This window comes from Panthera leo, chromosome D3 (assembly GCF_018350215.1).
Source record: "Panthera leo isolate Ple1 chromosome D3, P.leo_Ple1_pat1.1, whole genome shotgun sequence".
NCBI lineage: Eukaryota > Metazoa > Chordata > Mammalia > Carnivora > Felidae > Panthera > Panthera leo.
Genome location: NC_056690.1, coordinates 29,668,317 through 29,693,014, shown reverse-complemented (window position 1 = coordinate 29,693,014; position 24,698 = coordinate 29,668,317). Strand labels below are relative to the sequence as shown.

Sequence of the window (24,698 nt, the reverse complement as noted above, 5' to 3'; positions counted from 1 at the left end):
TCGCCCGGCGCGGCCCCGCCCCTAAGCTTTGCAATCCTCATAGGCTGGCTCCGAGGCCGCTCTCGGTAGGCCGACCAATGGGAGTGCGTCGCGCCCCGCGGCACGTGCGCCCCCGTCCTGCCCGGCCGGGCGCGAGCTGATCGAGCTCCCGGGCGCCGAGCGCGCGGGGCGGGAACGCGCGGCGCGGGGCGGGGCGCGGGGCGGGGCGCGGGCGCTGCAGCGCGCTGATTGGCCGGCGCCGCGTTCCGAGGCCGTTAACGGCGGCGCGGCCGGGCCGCGGCTCCAAAACAAAGGGCAGGCGGCCCGCGGGGCGGCGGCGGGAGGATGCCTCGCGCCCTGCCGAGGCGCCAACGGCCGCAGCGCGTCCGGGGCCGCGCCGGGGCCGCCTGAGAGCCGAGCCCGCGCTGACCGGGGCCCGGGCCGGATGGGCGCTGCGGGCCGGGGCGCGGACCGCGGAGCGGCCGTGAGTACGGGCGGGCCTGGACGCTGTTGAGCGGGCGGCTACTTTGTGGCGACCCGAGGCTCCTGCGGCTGCGGGCGGGGCCCGGAGGCACCTGTTGGGCGTCCGGGCTGGCGGGCGGGGCGCGAGCGGGCTGCACCTGTGGGTGTTTTTGTTCTGATTTGATGTTTTAATTTGCTATTTGGCTCCGTGTTGGAACAGACCACAAAGCCTAATCTTTGATTTTGTCCCCCTGTCTCCCCCCCCCCCCCCCGTCTCCTTCCCACTTCGGCCACGAAAAAATTAACAGAATGAATTAGATGCCTGGTGTGTAATAGGCTTGTCCCTCTTTAAAAAAAAAAAAATGTTGTGACCGGTGAGGGAAATGAGGACAAAAGAGGTCTCCTAGGAATGTTTATTAAAGGGGAGGGGGTGTTTTCAAGTTGCCCACATAAAGATCGTGACTAAAATGAATCGTCCTCCGTATCAGTTCCCGGCTTGTGGCACTCGGATTTTACTAAAGCAGAGCTTGCAAAAGCCTTAGCTTGGGAAACCTGCTAAGTAGGGTCCCCCTCCCCCAGGCCTGCCTCTGACATCTTTGATGTCCAGATAATGCGCTGTGTTCCAGGATGGAGGGGTGGGGGTGGGGGAGCTGTAATTTCATTTTGGGTAGATAATGACTTTGGAAGACCCCAGTTTTCCCACCCCCAAGCTTTTTCTGTTCACTTGCATTTTTTCTTCTTTGTAGTCAGAACGTACACACTTTAACCTGTTGTTTCTTTTGCCAAGAATATTCTTCTTTCCACCCACCTCACTCCTAAACTCCTACCCAAGCCTCAAGAGGAGGCTTACCTCCTCTAGGGAACACTTTCAGGTGTTTCATCTGAGCCAGCTGCCCCTCTCCCACACCCATGCACCCTCCAACCTCTGCTCCCATCTAGTAGGTGTGACAAAGGTTTGCTGAGTCCCTGCTCCATGCCAGGAGCTGTGTTTGATGCTGGTTTTGAGTTTAGTAATCCTGCACTTGTTCTCCCCTACTTCTGGCCCTGGGCTCTTGGGTGGCAGTAGTGGCATAATTGAGGAATGCTAATACTGAGGGCTCTCCTAGACTCTTACACCTCCCATGGTTAGAGTGTTTCCTTCTCGTAGGAACCTCTCCACGGTAGGACGGGGGCAAAATCATATCCTACCATGGACCTACAGCACAGGGTCTGGCCTGTATTGGGCACGTAAAAACAAACAAACAAACTGATCTTCATTACCAATCTGAATAGTGGCCTCAAAGATTTCATCTTTAAGGAATCTCTGTACCCAACATGGGGCTCAAACTCACAATCCCAAGATCAAGAGTTGCATGCTCCACTGACTGAGCCAGCCAGGTGCCCCAATAACCTTTGCTTTTTAAACAAACTTTTTGTTATGGAATAACTTTAGATTTCCATAAAAGTTGCAAAGATAGTACAGACAGTCCCAATATGCCCCACACCCAGTGTTCCCCATTGTTACTATCCTACAATGCTGTGGTGCATTTGCCAAAATGAACAACTGACATGGATACACCCTTGTAACTGAAGTCCAGACATTAGATCTTTCCGGTTTTGAAGCACTGAAATGTGTAAAGCCCTTTATATTGGGGGCAGTGTTCCTGTAATGCCTATTCTTTGATTCCTGCCCGTTGTCCTGTCTCTCAGTTTCACAAGGACTGCTATGCTGAGGGGCAGGGATGAGCTGGGAGAGGGAATGGGACTGCCAATAGAGTTTTACTGCATTTTTCCAAACCCTCGGGGACTGATAAATGAAAACTAGAATATGAAGAAGCAGTATTCTTAGTTATTCGGTAGCATGTATAACCACGTCAGCCCTATATGAAGTGGCCCTATAACCACTTCAGAGCTGTTCCAATGCGCAAAGCTGGCAAAACCAATACTCAGCTGCTGGAAATGCTTTAAATGCCAAGGTCAGATTGCCAATAGACTCTGCCTGGGTGGATTTAATGCCAGGAAGATATAAAATTGGCATTTCAAGAAGCTACTATGCTAAACTTTAATAACACAAATTCTGTTACCCTTGGAGCCCTGATTAAAACACAGATAAGCAAGGAAACCCCTATTGTTAACTAAGCCCATTGTGGCTATTTATTGCTATCCCTTTCAATTTGTAAGGGCTTGTCTGACTGTGTAATGACATCTGTTCTCTACCTGCTGGGTCTTTGATTTTGCCTTTTCCACATGTTCTGTTAGATCTAAGATACCAGAAGTAACTTCACTAACAACTTACCTACAGTTGTAGAAAATATGAACACTGAAAAAAAAAAAAAAAAACAGCAATAGAAGTGCTTTCAAACCATCCTCTGATGCTCTTCATTTGAGATTCATTTGGTTGTATGTTTGTTAGATCTGCTAATCAGCAAAACCTCTAGGGGGTGGAAATTTTGTCAGGAGGATCTCAGGGGAGGTTGGAGAAAGTTCTGAACAGCCAAGACCCAAGGGCTGAGGGTTCTGGGGACGACAATGCCAGTTGGATTCATAAAAGCAGTCACCATTCCTCCTGTGATAGACACCCTGGGGCACCTGGGAAGGCTGCCTGCTGGTGATAGTAAAATGGAAATCCTGGAGCCAGCCCACTGTCGTCCACACCCAAGAAAGGGCCCCTTAATCTGGCACCTGCAGAGCCTCACAATCAGGACCAGATTCCCTTGGGGCTTATGAGGTGTGGAGACACCCTTGCCAACCCTCTGTCATACTGTAGCAATGACATGACATCTTGTGTAATTCTCTGGACCTCCTTGTGAATCGCAGTTTACCCACAGATAAGGTAACAGCTTGGCTTGAGGTTCCACGGCCACCAAATATGTGGCGTGGTCTGAATTGAGCCCTCTTGTACCTTTGGTTCCCCCCTGCCCCATACCACCGCCCGGCAGCCTGTTTCTTTCCAGACCTCACCTGCTGGCTCCCTCATGGTGCCACACTCTCACCCCTGAGCACTGGCCCACTTCTAATTGCTCTTTGCATCTCTAGTTTTTCTGTCTCTTGCCCCAACACAGGGCATCAAATGTTCGATTATGTTCTTTTTAACACTTTTTTTAAAGTTTATTTATTTGGGGGAGGGAGGGGGAGAGAGAGAGAGGGAGACAGAGGATCCAAGCAGGCTCTGTGCTGGTAGCGCAGAGTCCCATGCTGGGGCTCGAACTCACGAACTGCGAGATCATGACCTGAGCCGAAGTCAAGCGCGTAACTGACTGAGCCACTCAGGCACCCCACCCCCCATTATGTTCGTTTTAGTATGCAATTAAATAATTACAGGTTAAGATTCATACTCTCTGTCCTCCCACTTCCGTTGGCATTTGGGTCTAGAGCCCACCCTTTCAAGTGAGAAGGGCAGTGGTGTGTGGATAGTGCCTTGGCCTTTCCCCCTTGTTGATACCAAGGAAACCAGTAGCCCCTGCTAGGATGTGTCCCAACGCCCTGGCTCTGGGGAACTTTGTTACCAGTGGGTGAAATAAAAAAGAAGGTATTCCAAGTTGTTGCAAAAGAAGGGCTCAGTGCGAGCACATTAATCAGTAGTCTGGTGGGAGACAGATGGTGGAGGCAGGACTTGAGGCAGGAGGGAGGAGAAGTGAGGACTGGAGCTTGGAGAGCAGAGGCGCCTAGCCACTGAAAGAGCCCAGACACCCCTTCCCAGATCCCCCAGAGACGCAGAGCCTGGGGGAGGCCAGAGAGCCAAGGGGGCTTTATTTGGGGGCAGCCAGATAGGCGGTAGGGCTGAAGGAGTCTTCTCATCTCTCCCAGTGGGTCCACTGATCACCAGGCCTGCAGTTCCTGAAATGTGGAGGAAAGCATTTCATCCTGTAATTCAAGTAAGAAGGAAGACTGTATGAAGGGAAGCTGGTTCTGCCAAAGGCAAACTAGACTCATGCTATTGCCCATTGATGTGAATCCTTCCAGGCCTTTCCATGCACGTGCTGTGTGTGTGTGTTTGAACAGTGAGTACATACATTTGGTGTCAAAAATCAAAAGTTACCAAAAAGCATACAGTGTAAGGGAAGTTGCCTTCCCCCATCCTTCCTACTCCCAGGTGAGGTCCAGCCTTGGAAATGTTTATCAGCGCATTTACCCTTCTCCTTTGGCTAGACTTGAGATGGTTTCTAATGTTTTGTTATTGTTGAAAATATTGTAACAACCTTTATCCAGTTATTTGCACATGTGCATGTCAGTTCTTAGGTAAAATGCCCCAGATGGGCCTGAGGTCTAGGGGTGTGTGCCCAGGAGTGCTGATAGGTGTTACCAGGTGGCTACAACAAGCCCTCAGCAGTGGTGGTATCAACTTTTTAAGTTTTATTTATTTAAGTAATCTCAACATCCCACATGGGGCTTGAACTCACGACCCTGAGATCGAGTCGCATGCTCTTCTGTCTGAGCCAGCCAGGTGCCCTGGTGGTATCTTTTTAAAAAATTTTTGCCCACCTGCTGGGTTGTAAGACATACCAGACTGCCTTTAATTTGCAGTGATGAGTGAAGTTCACACCTGTTCATGTGTCTTCAGGCACAGAGGTCCAGGGCTTGGACTATGGCTTGGAATCCACAGCTTACTAGCTGTGTAACCTTGGCAGATTGGTTAACCTCTCTGGGCCTCAGTTTCCATATCTGCTCAGTGGGACTAATAAGAACAACCCCCCCCATCTTTTAGGGTTGCTGCCAGTTCTTTGATTCTCATGAAATCAACAGCTTAAAATAGTGCTGGTTTGGGCTGGGAGTCTCTTCAGAGCCCCTGTGTTTCCTTTTCTGTGATGGATGTTAATGTCCCTGCCACCCACCTGGGGTTCCACTTCCACCATGAACTCTAGCTGAATGCTTTCTCTGCCTGGTGCCTCCCTTCCTCCTCACAGGGGAAGTGGTGGGTTGGGACTGGAGCTTATGTGCCAGGAGCGGTAATACTGGGAGGTAACATGGTGGCACGGATAGTAGAGAGGATGGGTATCCCCAGGTGTGGGGAAGGGAGCCTGCGGCCCTCGGGCAGCCTCCAGTCCATCCTGTAAATGTCAGAGCTGCTTGGTTGGGGCTTTATTTCTCAGTGTTTTTGTCTTTAGAAGTGTGATAATGGCACCATATGGACATGGGCCTGATTCACATTCTCTTAAAATAATTATACATGTTTATTTTAGGAGAGAAATTTCTGAAATCCAGAATATTGTTTTTGCTCTAAGAAATTACCCTGCACAAATACCTTTTGGGGGGATGGTTGCTGCCCTCCAAACCCAAGAGAAACACAATGTCCTGTAGTAAACGTGATTCACTGAATGCATTTGCCTTTTAGTTACTTCACGGTGGTTCTTAACTTGCCAGTAGATCTGGTTGTACAAGCCCATTTGTACACTGGTTGCCTGAAAACTTGCCCATGATTTCCCCAGTGCCACAGTGGATATCCAGCTTATTTACTTAAGCTTATTTACTTAATTTTTGAGAGAGAGTGAACACACAAGGGGAAAGGAGGGTGGGTACAGAAGATCTGAAGTGGGCTCTGTGCTGAGAGCCGAGAGCCCAATGCAGGTCTCAAACTCATAAACCATGAGATCATGACCTGAGCCTAAGTTGGATGCTTAACCAACTGAGCCACCCAGGCACCCCTGGATATCCAGTTTAAAAGCCAACTGAAAACACAGTGTGACACACCCCTCAGTGACCATGAATCCAGGCCTGGCTGTTTCTCTGCCAGGACACCCTTTGAGGGATGGTGACAGGGGTGGAGGTCAGGACAAAATGGTAAAATGTGTGTGCATGAGACACACTCCTGCTTTTTTTTTTTTTTTTAATTTTTAAAAATGTTTTATTTATTTTTGAGACAGAGCATGAGTGGGGGAGGGGCAGAGAGAGAGGGAGACAGAATCTGAAGCAGGCTCCAGGCTCCAAGCTGTCAGCACAGAGCCTGATGTGGGGCTCGAACCCACGAACTGTGAGACCATGACCTGAGCCGAAGTCAGACACTCAACCAACTGAACCACCCAGGCACCCCCACACTCCTGCCTTTCAAAGGTTGGCCATGAGTGCTGAGCATGGACAAGGCTCAGTAAAGGTGACAGGGCCGTTCCACAGAGGCAGACCTACTGGACGCTGGCAGCTCCTCAGGTAGAGGACACCTGGGACGGGGGCCGTCCAGTGGAGGCTCACAGTGGAATGGCACACATCCATGCCATCGAGCAGAAAATAAACAGAAAACCCTTGGCAATTTGCCACTTTGAAAGGTGTTGTCCCATACAGAGGGAATTGCACGCGAGCTAAAAGTGAGAGGTTTCCTCCGTTCTTATGAATAAAAGTGAAACAAAAAAGTGTTTTTGTTTTCAAGTAAACTCTACCCCCTGACGTGGGGCTCAAACTCATGACCCTGAGATCAAAGAGTCACATGCTCTGCCCACTGAGCCAGCCAGGCGCCCTGAAATCACTTGTTTCAAGGCTGGAGGGCAGTTTCTGTAGTTCTCCAGTCATGGGGAACAGTGTTTCGGCCACTAAAGGGACAAGACTCCAAATACCTGACCAGCTAGCTTGTGAATAATCTGAGATTCCTGTTTGTCGGCCCCTTCACTGTGTGCTTTTGGAATCTTTTAGAATCAGAGGGAGTCTGAAGAAAGGAAAGAAGGGACAAAACTTAAGCCTCCTTTCAATAAAAAGAGAAAACTCAGGTGAAGATATTAAAACAGACTCAACATGAGTTCGGTAAGAAATAAAGTCAGGAAGCACCTGGCTGGCTTAGTTGGTAGAGCATGCGACTCTTGATCTCAGGGTTGTGAGTTCAGGTGTGGAGCCTACTTAAAAAAAATAAGTCAGAACAGGTTCATTCCTTCCTTATTGGTCATTACTGATGGGTGGGGCATGTGTGTGTGTGGATCGACTTCGTCTACGTGGCCAGTGTGGGACATTGGGTGGGGACACAGGAGATGGAGATGGGCCGGTGCAGGTGGTATCTGAATTGACACTCACCTCTGTGACCTGCCTCTGTGACCTCCCTCAAAGATGGGAGGGATGCCAGGGTTCAAATTCATAGAGTGTCCAGTAGTTTGGGGCAACCGAAAAAACCTGATAAAATGTATTGGGACTAATGTGATATCGTGAAAAAGTGAAAGTTTGAGGAATCACTGATCTGGAATATCTCATATAATCAGACTTCTTCAGAACTACCTTAACACTTGGTTGAGAAGACCATATTTTGGAGAAAGAAATGGAGCTTCATTTTGGAGGATAGATGTGTAGGTGTGGATGTGTGTCTCTTGTGTGGAAATTTCCTCCACAATATTCTTTTTTATTTAATGTTTACTTTTTATTTATTTTGAGAGCAAGAGTGAGCGAGTGCGGGCGGGCGCAAGCAGGGGAGGGGCAGACAGGGAGAAAGAGAATCACAAGCAGGCTCCACGCTGTCAGTACAGAACCAGACAAGGGGCTCAATCTCACAAACTGTGAGATCATGACCTGAGCCTAAATCAAGAGTCAGACGCTTAACCAACTGAGCACCCAGGTGCCCCCACAATATTCTTGTAGTTGAGTTTCTCTGTTGGGAAATGGGATGAACCATTAATTTTTGTTTATGGTATGAAATAGGATCCAGCTTTTTCTTTTCCTGTAGATGGGTATCTGTAATGTCCAGCACCATTTTTGGAAACCTCTCTTTCTCAGTGAAGTGTAATACCACTTTGCTATATCTGGTGTTCATCTATGAATAGGTCTGTTTCTGGGCTCTCTTTCGGGTCACATTGACCTGTTTTCCTGTCCTGTGCCCGTGCCTTGATGACCATGGAAAATGGCAGGACTTGGGGCAACTGGGTGGCTCAGAGCCTGGAGCCCACTTCAGACTGTGTGTGTGTCTCTCTCTCTGCCCCTCTCCCACTCACACTCTGTGTCTCGCACTCAAAAATAAACATTATAAAAAGAAGAAAGGAAGGAAGAAAATGGCAGGACTTGCTCTCTGGCAGACTCCGGTAGAGTACATGCTTCCTTTATGCTCTTTAAGAGGGTCCAAGTGTCCTCACTAGTTTTTAAGCTTTTTTTTTTTTTTTTAATATTTATTTTTGAGAGAGAGCAGCAAGAGCACGAGCAGGGGAGAGGCAGAGAGAAAGGGGGACAGAGGATCTGAAGTGGGCTGTCAGCACAGAGCTCAACATGGGGCTCAAACTCATGAACTGAAAGATCATGACCTGAGCTGAAGTCAGACCCTCAACCTACTGAGCCACCCAGGAGCTCCTTGTCTTCACTATTTGACCTTTGACATGATGGGGCTCAGGGTGTACTACCCTAAAATATGTCACCATATTAAATATCTTAAGCTGGAGGAATTTGAGAAAATGGCAGAAGGAGGAAGGTCACTCTGACCTCCCCCTTTGCCTTTATTCCCTGAAACAGGTCATTAAACTCCCATGTGAAAGGTGCCCTTCTGTACCAGGAGAATGGAAATTCTTACCACCAGAGACCAGGAATTTGGGGCAAAGAATTCTGTGTAAACAAACCTTGTTAAACCTACCCCACCTTCCTAATTGTTTCTTCACCATGGTCTGCCCCTAGCCCGAACCCCTCTGCCTTGTCAGTTCTTCACAAATAAATGGTTTCTTTGTCTAAAACGTAGAAAAGCTCCCTGCTCCGCTGCTTCTTTGGGTCTTCATTCTTCTGTGAAGGCTCCCAGGTACATGTAAGCATTCAATAAAATTTGTGTGCTTTTCTCCTGCTAATCTGTTTTTGCCAGTTTAATTTTTAGACCCAGCCAGGGACCCCAAGAGGGTTGAGAAAACTTTTCCCTCCCCTACAGACACTTCTAGGAGAAGTTTTAAAATTACATCTCTCTTGCTGGCTCCCTGGCTTGCATATGGGTGCACACACACACACACACACACCTCAACACATCTTCCTCGATTTTTATTTGAATTGGATTTAATTTAAAAATTACTTTGGGGCATCTGGATAGCTCAGTCGGTTAGGCATCTGACTCTTGATCTTCACTCAGGTCTTGATCTCAGGGTCGTGAGTTTAAGCCCCACACTGGGCTCTGTGCTGGGTGTGAAGCCTGCTTAATTAAAAAAAAAAAAAAAATAGGGGTGCCTATGGCCTGGGTGGCTTAGTAGGTTGAGCATCCAACTCTTGGCTTTGGCCCAGGTCATGATCTCCTGGTTCGTGGGATCAAGCCCCACTTTGGGCTCTGCGCTGACAGCACTGAGCCTGCTTGGGATTCTCTCCACCCCTCCCTCTGCCCCTTCCTCGCTTGCATGTGTGTGTGCACTCTCAAAATAAATACAACTTTGAAAATAATAAAAATTACTTTGAGGAGAATTCATATGTTTATAATATCTTCCAGTCCTGATCTTGGTGTATCTCTCCATTTATTAAGGTATTCCTTATTGTCCCTCAAAGTTGTATACTATTCTTGTAAAGGTGTTTCAGATCTTTGAATTTATTCTTACTTTGTGTTGTTACACTGTTGTAGAAGTGTATATTTTCCATTCTAATCTTTATGCCTTCTTGCCTTGCCTTCCCCAGCTGGCTGGGATTTCTGGAAGTGCTGAATGAAAGTGGTGATATGGAGGTTCATTCCTGATCTCAAAAAGAATGTTTTCTAAGTCTGACCATTGAACATGATGTTCACTGTGGGTTTTTTCATCTTTATAGGTATCTTAACAGATATCTATAAAATCTATCTATAACAGGTACCTATAAAATTAACAGATAAGGAAGTTCCCTGATGTCCCTTAGTCTTCATGGAATGTTAAAATTGCGAATGGATGTTAAATTTTGTCAAATGCTTTCTCTGCATCTATTGAGATAAACAGATTGAGGGAACCATAGGCAGTACATTTTATTAACTAAATTTTCTAACGTTAAATGATTTTGTATTCTTGTGATAAAGTCAACCTAATTGTATTTTATTATCCTTTTAAAATAGTATTTGATTCTGTTTGGTAGTGTGATTTAGGATGTTTGCATTTTGGCTTATGAGAAGAAAATTATAGTGAATTTTATTCTTTCACTGCCCTGGTCAAGGTTTAGTATCAAGTTAAGCTAGCTGTGTTCACTTTGATTTCACTAATGTTAATCAGATCTGAATTCAGGTTTGCTCTTTTCTTCCTGAGTCCTATTTTTCAGTTGTATTTCTTCCAGGAATTTATGTGTGTGGTTTGCATTTTCAAATATATTAAATTGATCACAACATCCATAAATCTCACTCAAAGAAAGTGATATTACATTTCTATTTCTGCCAGGTTATTGCTTTGATCTGATCTCTCCCCCACTCCCCACCTTCCCTCCAATCATTGGAACAAAGCTTTATCAGTTTTATTAGTCTTTCTGAGAACAAACTTTTGGCTTCATTGAACCTTGTATATCCATGTTTTTCTTGTCTGTTGCATTGAATTTTTTACTATTTCTATATATTTTCTTTAGGTTTCTCTGTCAGTTTTCTAACATCTGAAAGATGGGTGTTTAGTTCATTAATTCCACCTGTCTTATTTTCTAATCTACCTTCTAGAAGATTTTATGTTTCCTTGTAAATACTAGGAAGTACTTACTGTTTAATTCAAAATATCTTCTAATTTTCATTGTCCTTAGACCCATGGGTGTAAAGAAATATGTTCCTTTTTTTCTCTTTGGATTATACTTTTAAAAAAATCAGTATAATTGACATACAATAAATATCTTAGTGGCTTCAAGTGTAAATCATATGGACTGGATAATTTTATATATTATGAAATGATCCCCACCATAAATCTAGCTATCCTCTGTCCCCATACAAAGTTATTACAGAATTACTGACTATATTCTCTATCTGTACATTACATCCCCATGACATCTTTATTTTCTAAATGGAAGTTCCTACCTCTTAATCCCCTTGACCTGTTTTGCCCATTCCCCCAATGCCTGCCCCCTCTGGTAACCAACCATTTGTTTTCTGGATCTGTGAGTCTGTTTTTGTTTTTTCTTTAGATATAAGTGAGATTGTATGGTATTGGTCTTTCTCTGTCCGACTTATTTCACCTAGTGTAGTACTGTTGATGTTGATCCATGTAAGATTTCATGGTGAGATGGTAAGATTTCATTCTTTTTATGGCTGTGTAGTATTCCGTTGTGTATATACACCACATCTTCTTTATCCATTCATCTATCGATGGACACTTGGGCTGCTTCCATTGCTTCCCTTTTCTCCACATCCTCACCAACACTTGTTAATTTTTTGTCTTGTTGATAATAGCCAGTCTGACAGGTGTGAGGTGATAGCTCCTTACAGTTTTGATTTGTATTTCCCTGATGATGAGTGAGTGATGTTGAGTAGCTTTTCACGTGTCTGGTGGCCATTTGTATGTCTTCTGTTGAAGAATGTCTATTAACGTCCTCTGCCCATTTTTTTAAGTAGGCTTCATAGTCAGCATGGGACTCAAACTCATGACCCTGAGATGAAGAGTTGCATGCTCCACCGACTGAGCCAGCCAAGTGCCCTCTTTGCCCATTTTTTAAAAAATTTTTTATATGTTTATTTCTTTTTTGAGAGAGAGACAGAGTGACAGAGCATGAGTAGGGGAGGGACAGAGAGAGAGAGGTACAGAACCTGAAGCAGGCCAGGCTCTGAGCTGTCAGCACAGAGCCTGATGCAGGGCTCAAACTTACAATGAGATGACCTGAGCTGAAGTCAGATGTTTAACTGACTGAGCCACCAAGGCGCCCCCCTCTCCTGCCCATTTTTAATCAGGTTGTTTATTTTTAAGTTGTGTAAGTCCTTTATATATTTTGGTTATTAACCCTTTATCAGATGTATGATTTGTAGATATCTTCTCCCATTGCCTGGGTGGCCTTTTGTTGATGGTTTCCTTTGCTGTGGAAAAGCTTTCCAGTTTGATGTAATCCTATTTGTTTATTTTAGTTTTTATTGCCCTTGCCTAAGGAGACTGGTCCAAAATACATTTTGCTAAGAATGATGTTAAAAAGCTTACTGCCCCTGGTTTCTTCGAGGAGTTTGTTGTTTTCTGGTCTTACATTCAAGTCTTTAATCCATTTTGAATTTATTTTTGTGTATGATGTAAGACAGTGATCCAGTTTCATTTTTTTGCATGTAGCTGCCTGCAGTTTTCCCAAAGACCATTTATTGTATATTCTTGCCTCCCTTGTCATAAATTAATTGACTGTGTGTGTGAGGTTTTTTTCTGGGCTCTTGATTCATTCCATTGATGTGTGTGTGTCTGTTTTTATTTATTTATTTTTTGTATTTTTTAATCTATATTTTTTAATTTAATCTTTTTAATGTTCATATTTGAGAGAGAGAATGTGAGCAGGGGAGGGTCAGGGAGAGAGGGAGATACAGAATCTGAAGCAGGCTCCAGGCTCTGAGCTGTCAGCACAGAGCCCAGCGTGGGGCTCGAACTCATGAACTGCGATATCACACCTGAACTGAAGTTGGAAGCTGAACTGACTGAGCCACCCAGGCACCCCTGTGTGTCTGTTTTTGTGCCAGTACCATACTGTTTTGATTACTGTTCATTTGTAGTATAGTTTGAAATTAAGGACTATGATACCTCCAACTTTGTTCTTCTTTTTCAAGATTGCTTTGGCTGTTCGGGATCTTTTGTGGTTTTATACAAATTTTAGGATTCTTTGTTCTAGTTCTCTGAAAAATGCCGTTGGTATTTTGTTTGGGATTGCATTGAATCTATGGATTGCTGTGGGTAGTATGAGCATTTTAACAATATTCTTCCAGTCCATGAGCACAGAATATCTTTCCATTTATTTGTGTAGAAAGTAGTACATTTCTGAATTTCTAAGCGTATGAAAATTTTCTCTTGTGGTATTTTCTTATTGATATCTAAATTTAGTGTTTTGTGGTCAGAGAATATATTGTGTTTTCAATCCTTGGAAGTTGGTTGAGACTTGTGTGTTTGGCTTTTCTGAATGTTTGTGTGCTTTAAATGAATGTGGATTCTGAAGTTCTTAGATACAGTTTTCTCCATGTCTTTTATGTCTAGTTGGTCCATCACATCATGCACATCTTCTGTGTCTATTCATTTGTGTTTGTCTGCTCTGCCAGTCACTGAAAAGAATAAAATAGGAGTATATTTATACTATATATGCTGTATATTAAGTATACTATACATATGTAATAAGTATACCATGTTTATGCTTTATATAATAATCAGTAATCCTACTGTGATTAAAGATTTATCTGTTTCTCCTTACGGTTCTATCAATGTTTGATTTATATATTTTGAGGCTATGTTATTAAGTAGTCAGATTTACACTTTTTTTTAATTTTTATTTTTTTAATTTACATCCAAGTTAGTTGGCATATAGTGCAACAATGATTTCAGGTTTTACTGCTTTATTTTTTTTTAAAGTAATCTCTACACCCAACACAGGGCTGGATCCCACAACCCTAAGATCAAGAGTTGCATGCTCTACAGACTGAGTCAGCCAGGTGCCCTGTCCTTTTGCTGTTTTAGCTACTTTATTGTGAATCACATGCATATAATAAATACACAAAACAGGGGCACATGGGTGGCTTAAGCACCTGACTTCGCTCAGGTCATTATCTCACAGTTCATGGGTTCGAGCCCCGTGTCAGGCTTTGTGCTGGCAGTTCGGAGCCTTGAGCCTGCTTTGGATTCTGTGTCTTCCTTTCTCTGCCCCTCACCCACTCATGCTCTGTCTCTCTGTCTCCCTCTCTCTCTGTCTCTCTCTAAACATTAAAAAAAATTTTTTTTAATACATAAAACAAATATATTGTTAGCAAATAATTATAAACTGTATGTCTGTGTTGCTATCACCCAGGTTCTAGCTTCATCTTTCAACCATTCTGTGTCCTTATGTTTAAGATATGTCTCTTGTAGGGGCGCCTGGGTGGCTCGGTCAGTTAAGCGTCTGACTTCAGCTCGGGTCATGATCTCACAGTTTGTGAGTTCGAGCCCCACGTCAGGCTCTGTGCTGACAGCTCTGAGCCTGGAGCCTGCCTCGGATTCTGAGTCTCTCTGTGTCTCTCTCTTTCTCTGCCCCTCCCCCACTTGCACTCTCTTTCAAAATAAATAAATAACTTAAAAAAAATATATGTCTCTTGTAAATTGCATCTTAGATGAATTTTGTCTTCTATCCAGTCTGACACCTTAAACTACCATTTAGCTTGATGTGGGGCTTGATCCTACAACTGAGATTATGACTTAAGCTGAAATCAAGAGTCGGATGCTCAGCCGACTGAGCCACCCAGGTGCACCTACTGTCCTATCTTTTTAAAGCTGTACAAAACGACACTGCTGTTCTTTTACTCACCTATTTACCATCTTCTTTATTCACCATTCCTTTTTTTAGACTCTGACGTTTAGGTAGTATTGTTTTTCTTCTGTCTGAAGCACACACATCCTTGTACTTCCTTTAGTGGTATTTTGCTGAAGTCAACCTTTATAGTTTTCTGATAATGTCATTCCGGAATTCTTGAAAGATATTTTCACTGGATATAGAACTCTGGAATAGCCAGATATTATCTTTCAGGACCTTAAAGTTACCTTTCCTGACTACCCTCTGGATTCTGTTATTTTACTTGGGAAGTTGTTCTGTTGAAAGGTAGTTTTCCCTCTCCTTCTGGATACTTCTAAGACCTTTATTTCCTTTTCTTTGGTGTTCTGCAGGTGCTCTGCCCCATTTTTCTCCCACTTTACCTTCTATAAATCTAAATATTTTTCTGAGCTTTTACTGTCCTTTTCAAGAAATCAAGCCACATCAATATTGTAAGCGTTTTCCCCTATATTTTCTTCTAGGAGTTTTATAGTTTCCATTCATACATTTAGGTCTTTGATCCATCCTGAGTTAATTTTTTTCACTGTTGTTTTGAGAGGCAGCAAGTAGGGGAGGTGTGTGTGGGGGGGTGGTGACAGAAGATTTGACGTGGGCCCCATGCTGACAGCAGGGAGCCCAGTGCAGGGCTTAAACTCGAGAACCATAAGATCATGACCCAAGCCAAAGACACTTAACCGACTATGCCACCCAGGCATCTATTTTTTTTTTTTTTAATTTTTTTTTTTTTCAACGTTTTTTAATTTATTTTTGGGACAGAGAGAGACAGAGCATGAACGGGGGAGGGGCAGAGAGAGAGGGAGACACAGAATCGGAAACAGGCTCCAAGCCATCAGCCCAGAGCCTGATGCGGGGCTCGAACTCACGGACCGCGAGATCGTGACCTGGCTGAAGTCGGACGCTTAACCGACTGCGCCACCCAGGCGCCCCAAGGCATCTATTTTTTGAGTCAGTTTTTGTATGCGGTGTTAAATAAGGGTCTAACTTCATTCTTTTGCATGTGAGTATCTAGTTTTCTCAGAACCACTTGTTGAAAAAACTGCCCTTTCCCTAATGAATCATAGCACCCTTGTTTAAAATCATTTGACCCTACACAAGGGTTTATTTCTGGACTCATGTAATTTTTTTTTTTAATTTTTATTCATTTTGAGACAGAGCATGAGCAGAGGAGGGGCAGAGAGAGGGAGATATAGAATCTAAAGCAGGCTCCAGGCTCTGAGCTGTTAGCATAGAGCCTGACATGGGACTTGAACCCACAAACCATGAGATCATGACCTAAGCTGAAGTCAGAAGCTTAACTGACCGAGCCACCTAGGTGCCCCGAGGTATTAGTATTCTTTAGGTATAATATTAAAGAATTAGATCTTCCAGTTCTGGCCCCCCCACCCTATTCCTCAAAACGCATACCTCCTGAACATGCCTCCTTGACGTATTTTGTTCCCTCCATAACCCACTACTTTGTCTTGATTCATTGACAGGTTGTGACATTTTTCTCTCGTCCCAGCTGTGTGGACAGTGCCACACGCCCTCCGAACAACAACGGCTCTTGCATGCATATTTCAGTGTCTCTTTTGTCAGAGAGCCCAGCAGAGCCGCGGTTCTTCCGGTGCCAGCCCTGAGCTGAGCGAGGAGTGCCCTGCCGAGATGGTGAAGATGACAAAATCCAAAACTTTCCAAGCTTATCTGCCAAACTGTCACCGAACGTACAGCTGTGTCCACTGCAGAGCCCACCTGGCCAATCATGATGAGCTGATCTCTAAGGCAAGTGGTTTGTGCCCAGAAAATGATGAGATCCCCCTGAGGATGATCAGACCTAATTCGTAGACAAACATTTAACCATTGTGTGACTTTGAGGGTCTGTTGTGTCCGGGAAGTGTAGAGACTCCTGGGCAGCATTGATGAAAGTTTCGTGCATGGTGGAGTGTGACTGCACTGTGAAGTTGGTGTGCTTAGTGTGTTGGTCGTGGTGTTTGTGCAGTGGGTGGGTTTTGGAGGGATAGAAAATCACAAAAAGCAAGAGGAGTAGGTTAGTTTGTCAGAGCAGTAAAGTTAATGTAAAACCAAAACACATCAAAGGAACAAAGGAAGTCTAGCAAATCTGTGGGAAGAGTTTAATAATAAGGGAATTAAGAAATTTTAAAAACTCAGAATGCTTAAGGAGAAAACTAGCCTATCATAGAGGAATGGGGGAAAGAGGATCTTTTTTTTTTTTTTTATGTTTTATTTATTTTGAGAGCGAGAATGCCAAGCAGGTTCTGTGATGTAAGTGCAGATCATGCTGTAAGTGCTATCGTGCTATAAGCACAGATTACGCAAAACTGTGAGATCATGACCTAAGCCGAAATCAAGAGTTGCACGTTTAACCAACTGAGCCACCCGGGCACCCTGAAGAGAGGATCTTTTAGAAAAATCGTCAGGATGGACACTCTGAACAGGGCCATGGCAGCTGCCCTGGGCACTCTGTGTAGGACTAGGAGCAGCCTAGTAGATGAGAAAAGAACAGCCCAATTCCTTATTATTAAGTTGGACCCTTTTTTAGCAGCGTTTGAGGTCTATACTCAACCACTTGTGAACACGTAAAACGATTCAAATGTAGTAGGTGGGAAGTTGTGACCGTTCTCTCCTGCCCATCCTTGCAGGTCACCACCACCTCCCCCCATCCTCACAGGTTTGCCTTCTTGGGCTACGTGAACCTCATGCTCCTTCAAAAACAAAGTCAGGAAGTTGGGCCTTTCAGGAATCCCTGCTTAAGCTTCGCACTTTAGTCAGTAGGAAGATTGCTTGCCTACTTGTGTTTTAGCTAGGTGATAATGAACGGTTGTCTCATTTCTGTTTATCATCTAAAATAAACACCGTGAAACGAGGCAGAGAGTTCCTGTGCTCTCGCTGCTGTGGCTCCTTTGTCCATTCAGAAGATTCAAGTCAGAAATGCGAGGGCCTCAGTTCCTGGTTTCTTGGGTGCCTTCCAAGGCAGGCTCCGTGTGTGTCACAGTGTCTGAGTTTGTGGAAGGCAGAGCCACTCTGTGACCGCCAGATGGGGCTGTGTGGCTTGGTGACCTCCCTGAGCCATGCCATCTCAGAGGGCATAGGTGTTTGTTGGCATCATCATGGTGTTGGTTCTGAAGCATGCTGGAGGCCCCATCATGGGGTGGGCCAAAAGGAATTTGGGATGCTTCTTTCAACGAGCCCGAAAGACTGTTTTTTTAATTACATTGAAAGTAGAGACCTGCTAGGTGGAAACAGCCGTGACCTTAACTGAGTATCTCAGGATGAAAGTCATGCTGAGAACCTAAATGCACCAAGCACACGGTCTGCCAAGAGGCATCAGACCTTGCATTTCAGCTGGTGATACAGGAAACTGCTGCTTTTCCTTCCATACATTGTTAGTCCGTAAGTTACCATGTAGAGCAGAATCCATTTCATATGAGGACAGAGGTATTGTCTTGACAGGTGTTCACGAGCCTCTGGGGCCATCTTTGTCACTAGTAAGCAATGCCTTGGTCCAGGGGAACTATTCCTGGTACAGGCAGGTCTAGTGTTAGAAGGCTCTGATTTTATCTGTGGCCCACATCTGGCACACCACCTGTTTTCTGTGAAGTATTATTGGATCACAGCCACATTCGTCTATTTATGTATCACGCCAGAGTAGTTGCAACAGAGGCCGCGTGGCCCCCAAAGCCTAAAATATTTATCAGCTGGCCTCGTTTACGGAAGTTTGTAGGCCCGCACTCTAGTCTGACTTCTATCTAAACCCGAACCTCAGATCTGACCATATCACTGATCCAAACCCTGTTTAAACAAGTAAGGATTTGCAGAGTAGGTGAGAGAATTAGGAAAATTGGTCTACCGAATTGAAGGCTGATAAGGATGTGCAGGAAAACCTATGAGATGATTATTTGTTAAATTGGCCATGATGTAATATTCCTTATTCTAGAAAACCACTTGAAAACTCTTCTTAATCTGAAAGCTGTATATTTCTTTTTTTTTTTTTTTAAGTTTATTTATTTTGGGAGAGAGAGCACACATGTGAGCGAGTAGGGGAGGGACAGAGAAAGGGGGAGAGAGAATCCCAAATAGGCTTCGTGCTATCAACGCACAGCACCACCCCCTCTCCCCGTCCCCCATGCAGGGCTCAAACTCACAAACTGTGAGATCATGACCTGTGTCAAAACCAAGAGTCAGTTGCCCAACGGACTCAGCCACCCAGGCGCCCCTAAAAGCTATATAACTCAGTCAAAACACTGGTAGCCTCAAGCTAGGTTATACCACAGTAACAAAAAGCCCCCAAGTCACAGTGGCTTACCACAAAGGTCTTGCTCCAGTGAAATGTCTGTCCAGGGTCTGGGAGCACTGTGACTCCTGGGTCCTGTGTGGGGTCCAGAGCCCCGGAGGCCTGTGGTAGCCGTTCCTCAGCTTGGCCCTCTACTCACGTTGAGGCCATGACCTGAAAAAGTGTCTCCACCTTTATTCCAAAATGCAAAACTCACCATCCCTTTTCATCTTACCACAACAGACATGTGACAGCTTTTTCTTCTTTGCAGTCTTTTCAGGGAAGTCAGGGACGAGCCTACCTCTTCAATTCTGTGTGAGTACCACTGCCGTTGGCCTGTGGACCTGCTGTGTTCATGGTCACATTACATTTATTGCTTCTGTACATCCGTGCAAACAATTACTCAAAGGCTAGAATGACCAGAGGGTTTTTGAAAAATTTTTATTTTCATTTAAAAAAATTTTTTTAATGTTAATTTTGAAAGAGAGTGCAAGTGAGGGAGGGGTGGAAAGAGAGGGAAACACAGAATCTGAGGCAGGCTCCAGGCTCTGAGCTGTCAGCACAGAGCCTAACGCAAGGGCTTGAACTCACAAACTGGGAGATCATGACCTGAGCCGAAGTCGGATGCTTAACCAACTGAGCCACCCAGGCTCCCCTTTTTATTTTTTTTATTTTGAGAGCAAGAGGGTGCGTACGAGCCAGGGAGAGGGAGAGAAGAGAGAATCTTAAGCAGGCCCTACACTCAGCACGGAGCCTGTCATGGGGCTCGATCCCACAACCCTGGGATCATGACCTGAGCCAAAACCGAAAGTTGGACGCTTAACCAACTGAGCCACTCAAGCACCCCAGGTCAAGTGTTTTTAAGTGATCTTAAAGAATTGTACCCTCCAGTCAGAGTTTCAGGGAAGAGTGTGCTCTTACCTGAGGAACTAGCTCCCACATGCGGTGTGGTCTGTGCCCCATTTGTGGTGGGTTTGAATTTTACTGCGCTATGCACCACAGAACTGTCACCTCCCTAGGAACCTGGCCATCTTGGAATTCTCCTGGGGAAATGAACAGTTGTTCCTTCTCATACAAGGTGGTGGTGGGCAGGGGGCGGGAAGGTGGGGCATTAAGAAGAAACACTGGTGCCTTTGGTAACCAGCTAGCTGGAGAAATAACCACCTAAGGCGGGAGCCAGGGGAAATGCTCTGGTCTCCAGCGATTTCCTGCCTCCTCCCCTGTAGGGTGAACGTGGGCTGTGGCCCCGCTGAGGAGAGGGTCCTTCTTACTGGCCTGCACGCGGTCGCAGACATCTACTGTGAAAACTGCAAAACCACGCTTGGATGGAAATATGTAAGTAACTGTCTATTCCAACCTCTTGGACACTGCACAGATTACCAGATAAAACACATTACTAACAGACACAAAATTCGCGAAGGAGTAAGCCCTCCCCCTGGAAGTGTCAATCCATGTTTTAAGATAGAAATTCTGAGCCAACTAAAGATAGATGTAATCACATAGGCACACCTGCGCTCCCAGGGCAGGGGTGACAGCCATGCCTCACAGTCCCACCCTGCAGACCTAGGCCCCTGAGGGGCCCCTGGAATGAGGGGAGGGTCCCACCTGTCTGGGGGACGCTCGCCGACTGGCCAGGCCTGCGGTGGCTGCTGACATTACTTAGCAGTAGCGATGGCAAGCAGAACCGTCTGTGGTGCTCAGAAGTTTCCGCCGCGCCCACTGAGGCCTGGCCTCCCCCTGCCCATCAGAGGTTTGGCCTGTGGGCAGCTTCTGCTCCCCCACACTCCCTGCTCCCGTTTTCCCCACCCCTCCTGTCAACTCCCAGATTTGTCCCTCTGGCCTGCACACCTGGTGCCCCCTGGCCATTGAGTGCACGTCCACCCTGGGCTCTGGCATCTGAGAGGCGTGTCTGGGTGTGGCTGGCACCTGCCTTCATGACGTGCTCTTCTGCAGCGATTCTGGTCATCTTGGTCAGGGCCAGCTGCTCTCCCTCTTTCTGTAATTCCTGATTGTTCCTATTCTCTGCATTCCCCATCACACATGGAGATGGGCTTGGTGAGGCCTGCACACACCCCCAGCCCGTTCCGCTCCACCCTCACTGCCCACCCAAGGGCCTTCTCTTCTTCCAACGTCTTGAATGACCTCCAGGGCACTTGGCATAGTTGCCTTCGCTTGCCACTTATCCGCAGTCCCTGCAAGGAGGCTCTGGCTCCTCAGCCTCCCAGACTGCCTCGCACGTGGTAGAGGCTCGGTAGCAAATTTGAATTAGCCTTTCCCTGTGAGTTTATCAGCAACTTCACAACGAGTAGGAGTGGCCTGTCCTGTCCTAGGTGTGCTTGTCACCGAGACAGACCCTGCCCCCCCCCCCCCCCCCCCCCCGGCCCCGGCCCTGGTCAGTACTGCACACAGATCACCTGGGGAGATTTAATACCATCCACTTATTTTCTTTACCAAGCATGCAGTGAAGCCAAAGTGAAATCGATTCTGTCCTGACACCTTCTTTCTACTTTTTTTTTTCTTTTTCAAGGAACATGCCTTTGAGAGCAGTCAGAAATATAAGGAAGGAAAATTTATTATTGAGCTTGCCCACATGATCAAAGACAATGGTTGGGAGTAAAGTGAAAACTTTGTTCTCTTCTGAATCCTATTTTGTGAAACTGTAAATGTAACGGAAACCTAGGAGCATCCTGGATGACAGTATTTCTTGAACTTTGAACCTTGTAGGCTGGCCTCTCCCAGCTGTTCTGGTGGTAAGGTGTCCCCTCAGCCTCTGTCCTGTTCATGTACATGGCTGTTTCCGAAATGTTTCAATGACCTTTTCTTCTCAAGTTCCAGAGAAAGAATTAACCAACTGATGACTTATCCGTCTAGTTAATACCTTCTTTTAACCTATGCCTTTACGATAGAGTTTGGTTGTGCTCTTTCACGTTTGATAGAAAACCAAACTGAATTTCTGCGGACTACAGGGTTAGGGTCTTTTTAGAGAGCAAGTTCATTCCTCTCTTTTGGAATGAGGGTACTATAGCCCACTTTTTTCCCCTAATTCGTGAAACTACAAATGGACTGTTCCTCTTGCAGATGAACTGTTAAGGCATAGTGCTCATTTAAGAATCTTCCAGAAGCAGCCAATGAATCTATATGCCAAGGGACCTTTTTTTTTTTTTAAGCCTTGCTCAAAAACAGAAGACACCACTGATTACATTTTAGATAAGCCATAAATAGAGAAATATGCCTAATGGAACATCTTGTTTATTTAAGCCAACAGCTTCCCTATCTAGAAAGCAAGCATTAGCAAAGGGGTCTGCAGGGGCACGCTATTTAGGCTGCAGTCCGGCAGGGCCCTGGCGGTGGGGCTTCTGCATCAGTTGCTGAGGGTGGGTGGTCCACAGAGTTAGAGTTTAACGCACTGGACCGAGTAAAATCGGATTTCCTTTTCTATTCTGATGTACTTGAAGAAAAAGAATTACTTTTGCATATGAAAGAGGCCAGAATGAGCAGGATAAACTTCCAAACTTGAGATTTGGGAGATTGTTTTAACAGTTTTTTCAGGAAAGGTTAAAGTTCTAAGACCTATTTAAACTTTGTAAATGAATATGGGTCTCTTGTGCCCCACTAGTTCTGTCCCTTGAACTGATACAGAAGGGATCTGGGTGGTCTTCTAAGTCCTGTGTCTCAACCATCCACCTGTGCCTCTGCAGGGAGAGGGCACTGTGCAGAATTTTGGCCAATGTTCAGAGCATGGAGGTCAAAAATCATTCCCAAATAAGTTCTGTTTTTCAGTGTTTGAGCCTGACTCCAGCTGCTAGGCCTGGCCAGCAGCTCCAGGGGTCTGGTGGGGCCTCCAGTGTAGCTGGAGACCCCTGAGCCCCCATTGCTGGGGGTGGGGGCAGGAAGAGAGGGCCCAGGGAGGCAGGGAGAGAGAAGGGCAGCGTGCCCAGAGGTTTCTCTTCCGGGCCAATGTCTGAAAGACAAGGTCAGCCCCGTGGCAAATGTGAGCTGGCTGGGAAGGCTGAGAACGGCTTCTAGTCCGGTGGGAGGTCCCTTTCCTCCTTCCAGCCCTCCTGAGCCCCAGAGCCCATGGCCCCCCTGGGTGGTTTTGGCACAGCTGCTCACCTAGTTTCCCTTTTGGCACCGTCTCTCGGGTTAAGCCTTGGAACGTGGGGAAATGGCGCTGCCTTGCTGTGGGTGAGGGCACGGGAGTGCAAGCTAGTGTATACGCAGGTCTCCAAGTATCAGAGGCAGATCTCTGTACAGCCGTGTAGGCCTCTGCGTGTACAGGTGCTCCAGCAGGCTGCTGCTTCCTGAGCTGGCGTGCCCCCCCCCGCCCCCTCCCCCCCACAGATGTAGGTTGTCCCAGAGCAGCCCCGTGTTTGAGTTCATGTGCAGCTATACAGCCTTCAGGCTCCCAGGGCACAGTCCTGCACGCATGGCACACTCATTGCCACGGTCAGAAACCTGAAGACGCCGCACTTGAGCTGGCACGTGAAGCATGGTCACCTGCAGCTTCGGTCCTTAGTGGCAACTTTGAAAGGACAGAAAGACGCCTTCATTGAGGAGTACTCCTCTTTGAAAACTTCACCTAAACTGACACCTCCCTTCTTGCCTTGGTGCCTCCATGAGCCTCAGTGCTGTGTCTGAGGCTCCAAGAGGATGAGGGAAATGGGGGTCCTGGGGGTGCTGAGGGCAGGGCTCCCGAGCACTTCTCCGTAAGAGCTTCACGTAAACTGAAGAATCTTCTCAAATTCTTCTGACCGAATTTTGTATATACTAAACTTCTATTTAAAGCTTTTATATGTTCTGGGCAAGTTTACTGCTCCTTCGATTTGAGCACTTTGGTTTTTGTATTGTCTTTTGTGATGGCATTGAAACATTTTTACTAGTGGTCTTAGGAGGCCTTGTTTTGTTTTGTTTTGTTGGTAATTGATACCAACAAAAACCCTTACCACTTTTTTTGTTGGTCTTCTGAAAAACCCAAGCTCCTCTTGAAACCAAAAGAACAGACCGTGAGCTGGCTTCAGGGAAGGACATTCACACACGAGACCACAACCAGATGTGCTGGTAAAGTGTTGGAATGTTCCACCCTTTTAAATTCCTAAACAGTAAATATCATCCTGTGACTTTTATTTAAATTATTTAAAATATTTTTTTCCTTGAAGTTTGGGAGGTGATGCCAGGATCATAAATGCATTTAAACTATGTGGTGTTCTCTGGCACAGCACGTCTACTCTAAAAGTGTGGTTTAGTTTTGTTGCTGTTTTATATATACATATATATAGTATTTTTATACCTTAACGCTTATTCTTGATGGCATCTGTCAGATATTACGCGAAATCAGAAATGGGAATCTTTTTTCAAAAGTCCTTTAATTTACCTGATGACTTCACCAGGTACTTACAAAATCCAAGTGGTTTTAATACCTAGAAAACTAAGTTCCAAAATGACCTACAGAAATGTAAACCCTCATTTGTCAAAGGCTCTTGGGTGGATCTGCAGCCCAGAGTGGCCTGGCCATGCCTTGGGCCAGGTGCATGTGGTCACTGGGTGCAGCTGGAGGGACGGACCGATGGACAACAGCCTGAAGGTTTGCCCCTTGGAGCAGGACTGCCAAGCTCACGTGCACAAGCCTCCTTCAGCCTCTGCGTCCAGCCCTCTGTCCTCTGTGTCCGTGTGAGGTTCAAAAATAAAGCTTCCAATGTCA

General features: G+C 45.8%; 1 protein-coding gene across 4 annotated transcripts; it reads left to right on the top strand.

The window, feature by feature from the left end:
• The first annotated feature begins 303 nt into the window (after positions 1 to 303).
• YPEL1 (yippee like 1) lies at positions 304 to 24,698 on the top strand. Of its 4 annotated transcripts, XM_042909517.1 has the most exons (6): positions 304 to 463; positions 4,228 to 4,295; positions 16,209 to 16,491; positions 19,272 to 19,315; positions 20,227 to 20,335; positions 24,474 to 24,698. In XM_042909517.1, exons 3-6 carry the CDS (start codon positions 16,375 to 16,377, stop codon positions 24,669 to 24,671), a joined length of 468 nt encoding a protein of 155 aa, XP_042765451.1. In that variant the 5' UTR covers positions 304 to 463; positions 4,228 to 4,295; positions 16,209 to 16,374; the 3' UTR covers positions 24,672 to 24,698. The 4 variants fall into 4 exon arrangements, with proteins under 4 accessions (XP_042765451.1, XP_042765450.1, XP_042765453.1 ...); XM_042909516.1 differs by lacking the exon at positions 4,228 to 4,295; XM_042909519.1 differs by lacking the exons at positions 4,228 to 4,295; positions 24,474 to 24,698 and adding an exon at positions 21,528 to 21,862 and having other exon boundaries at positions 315 to 463.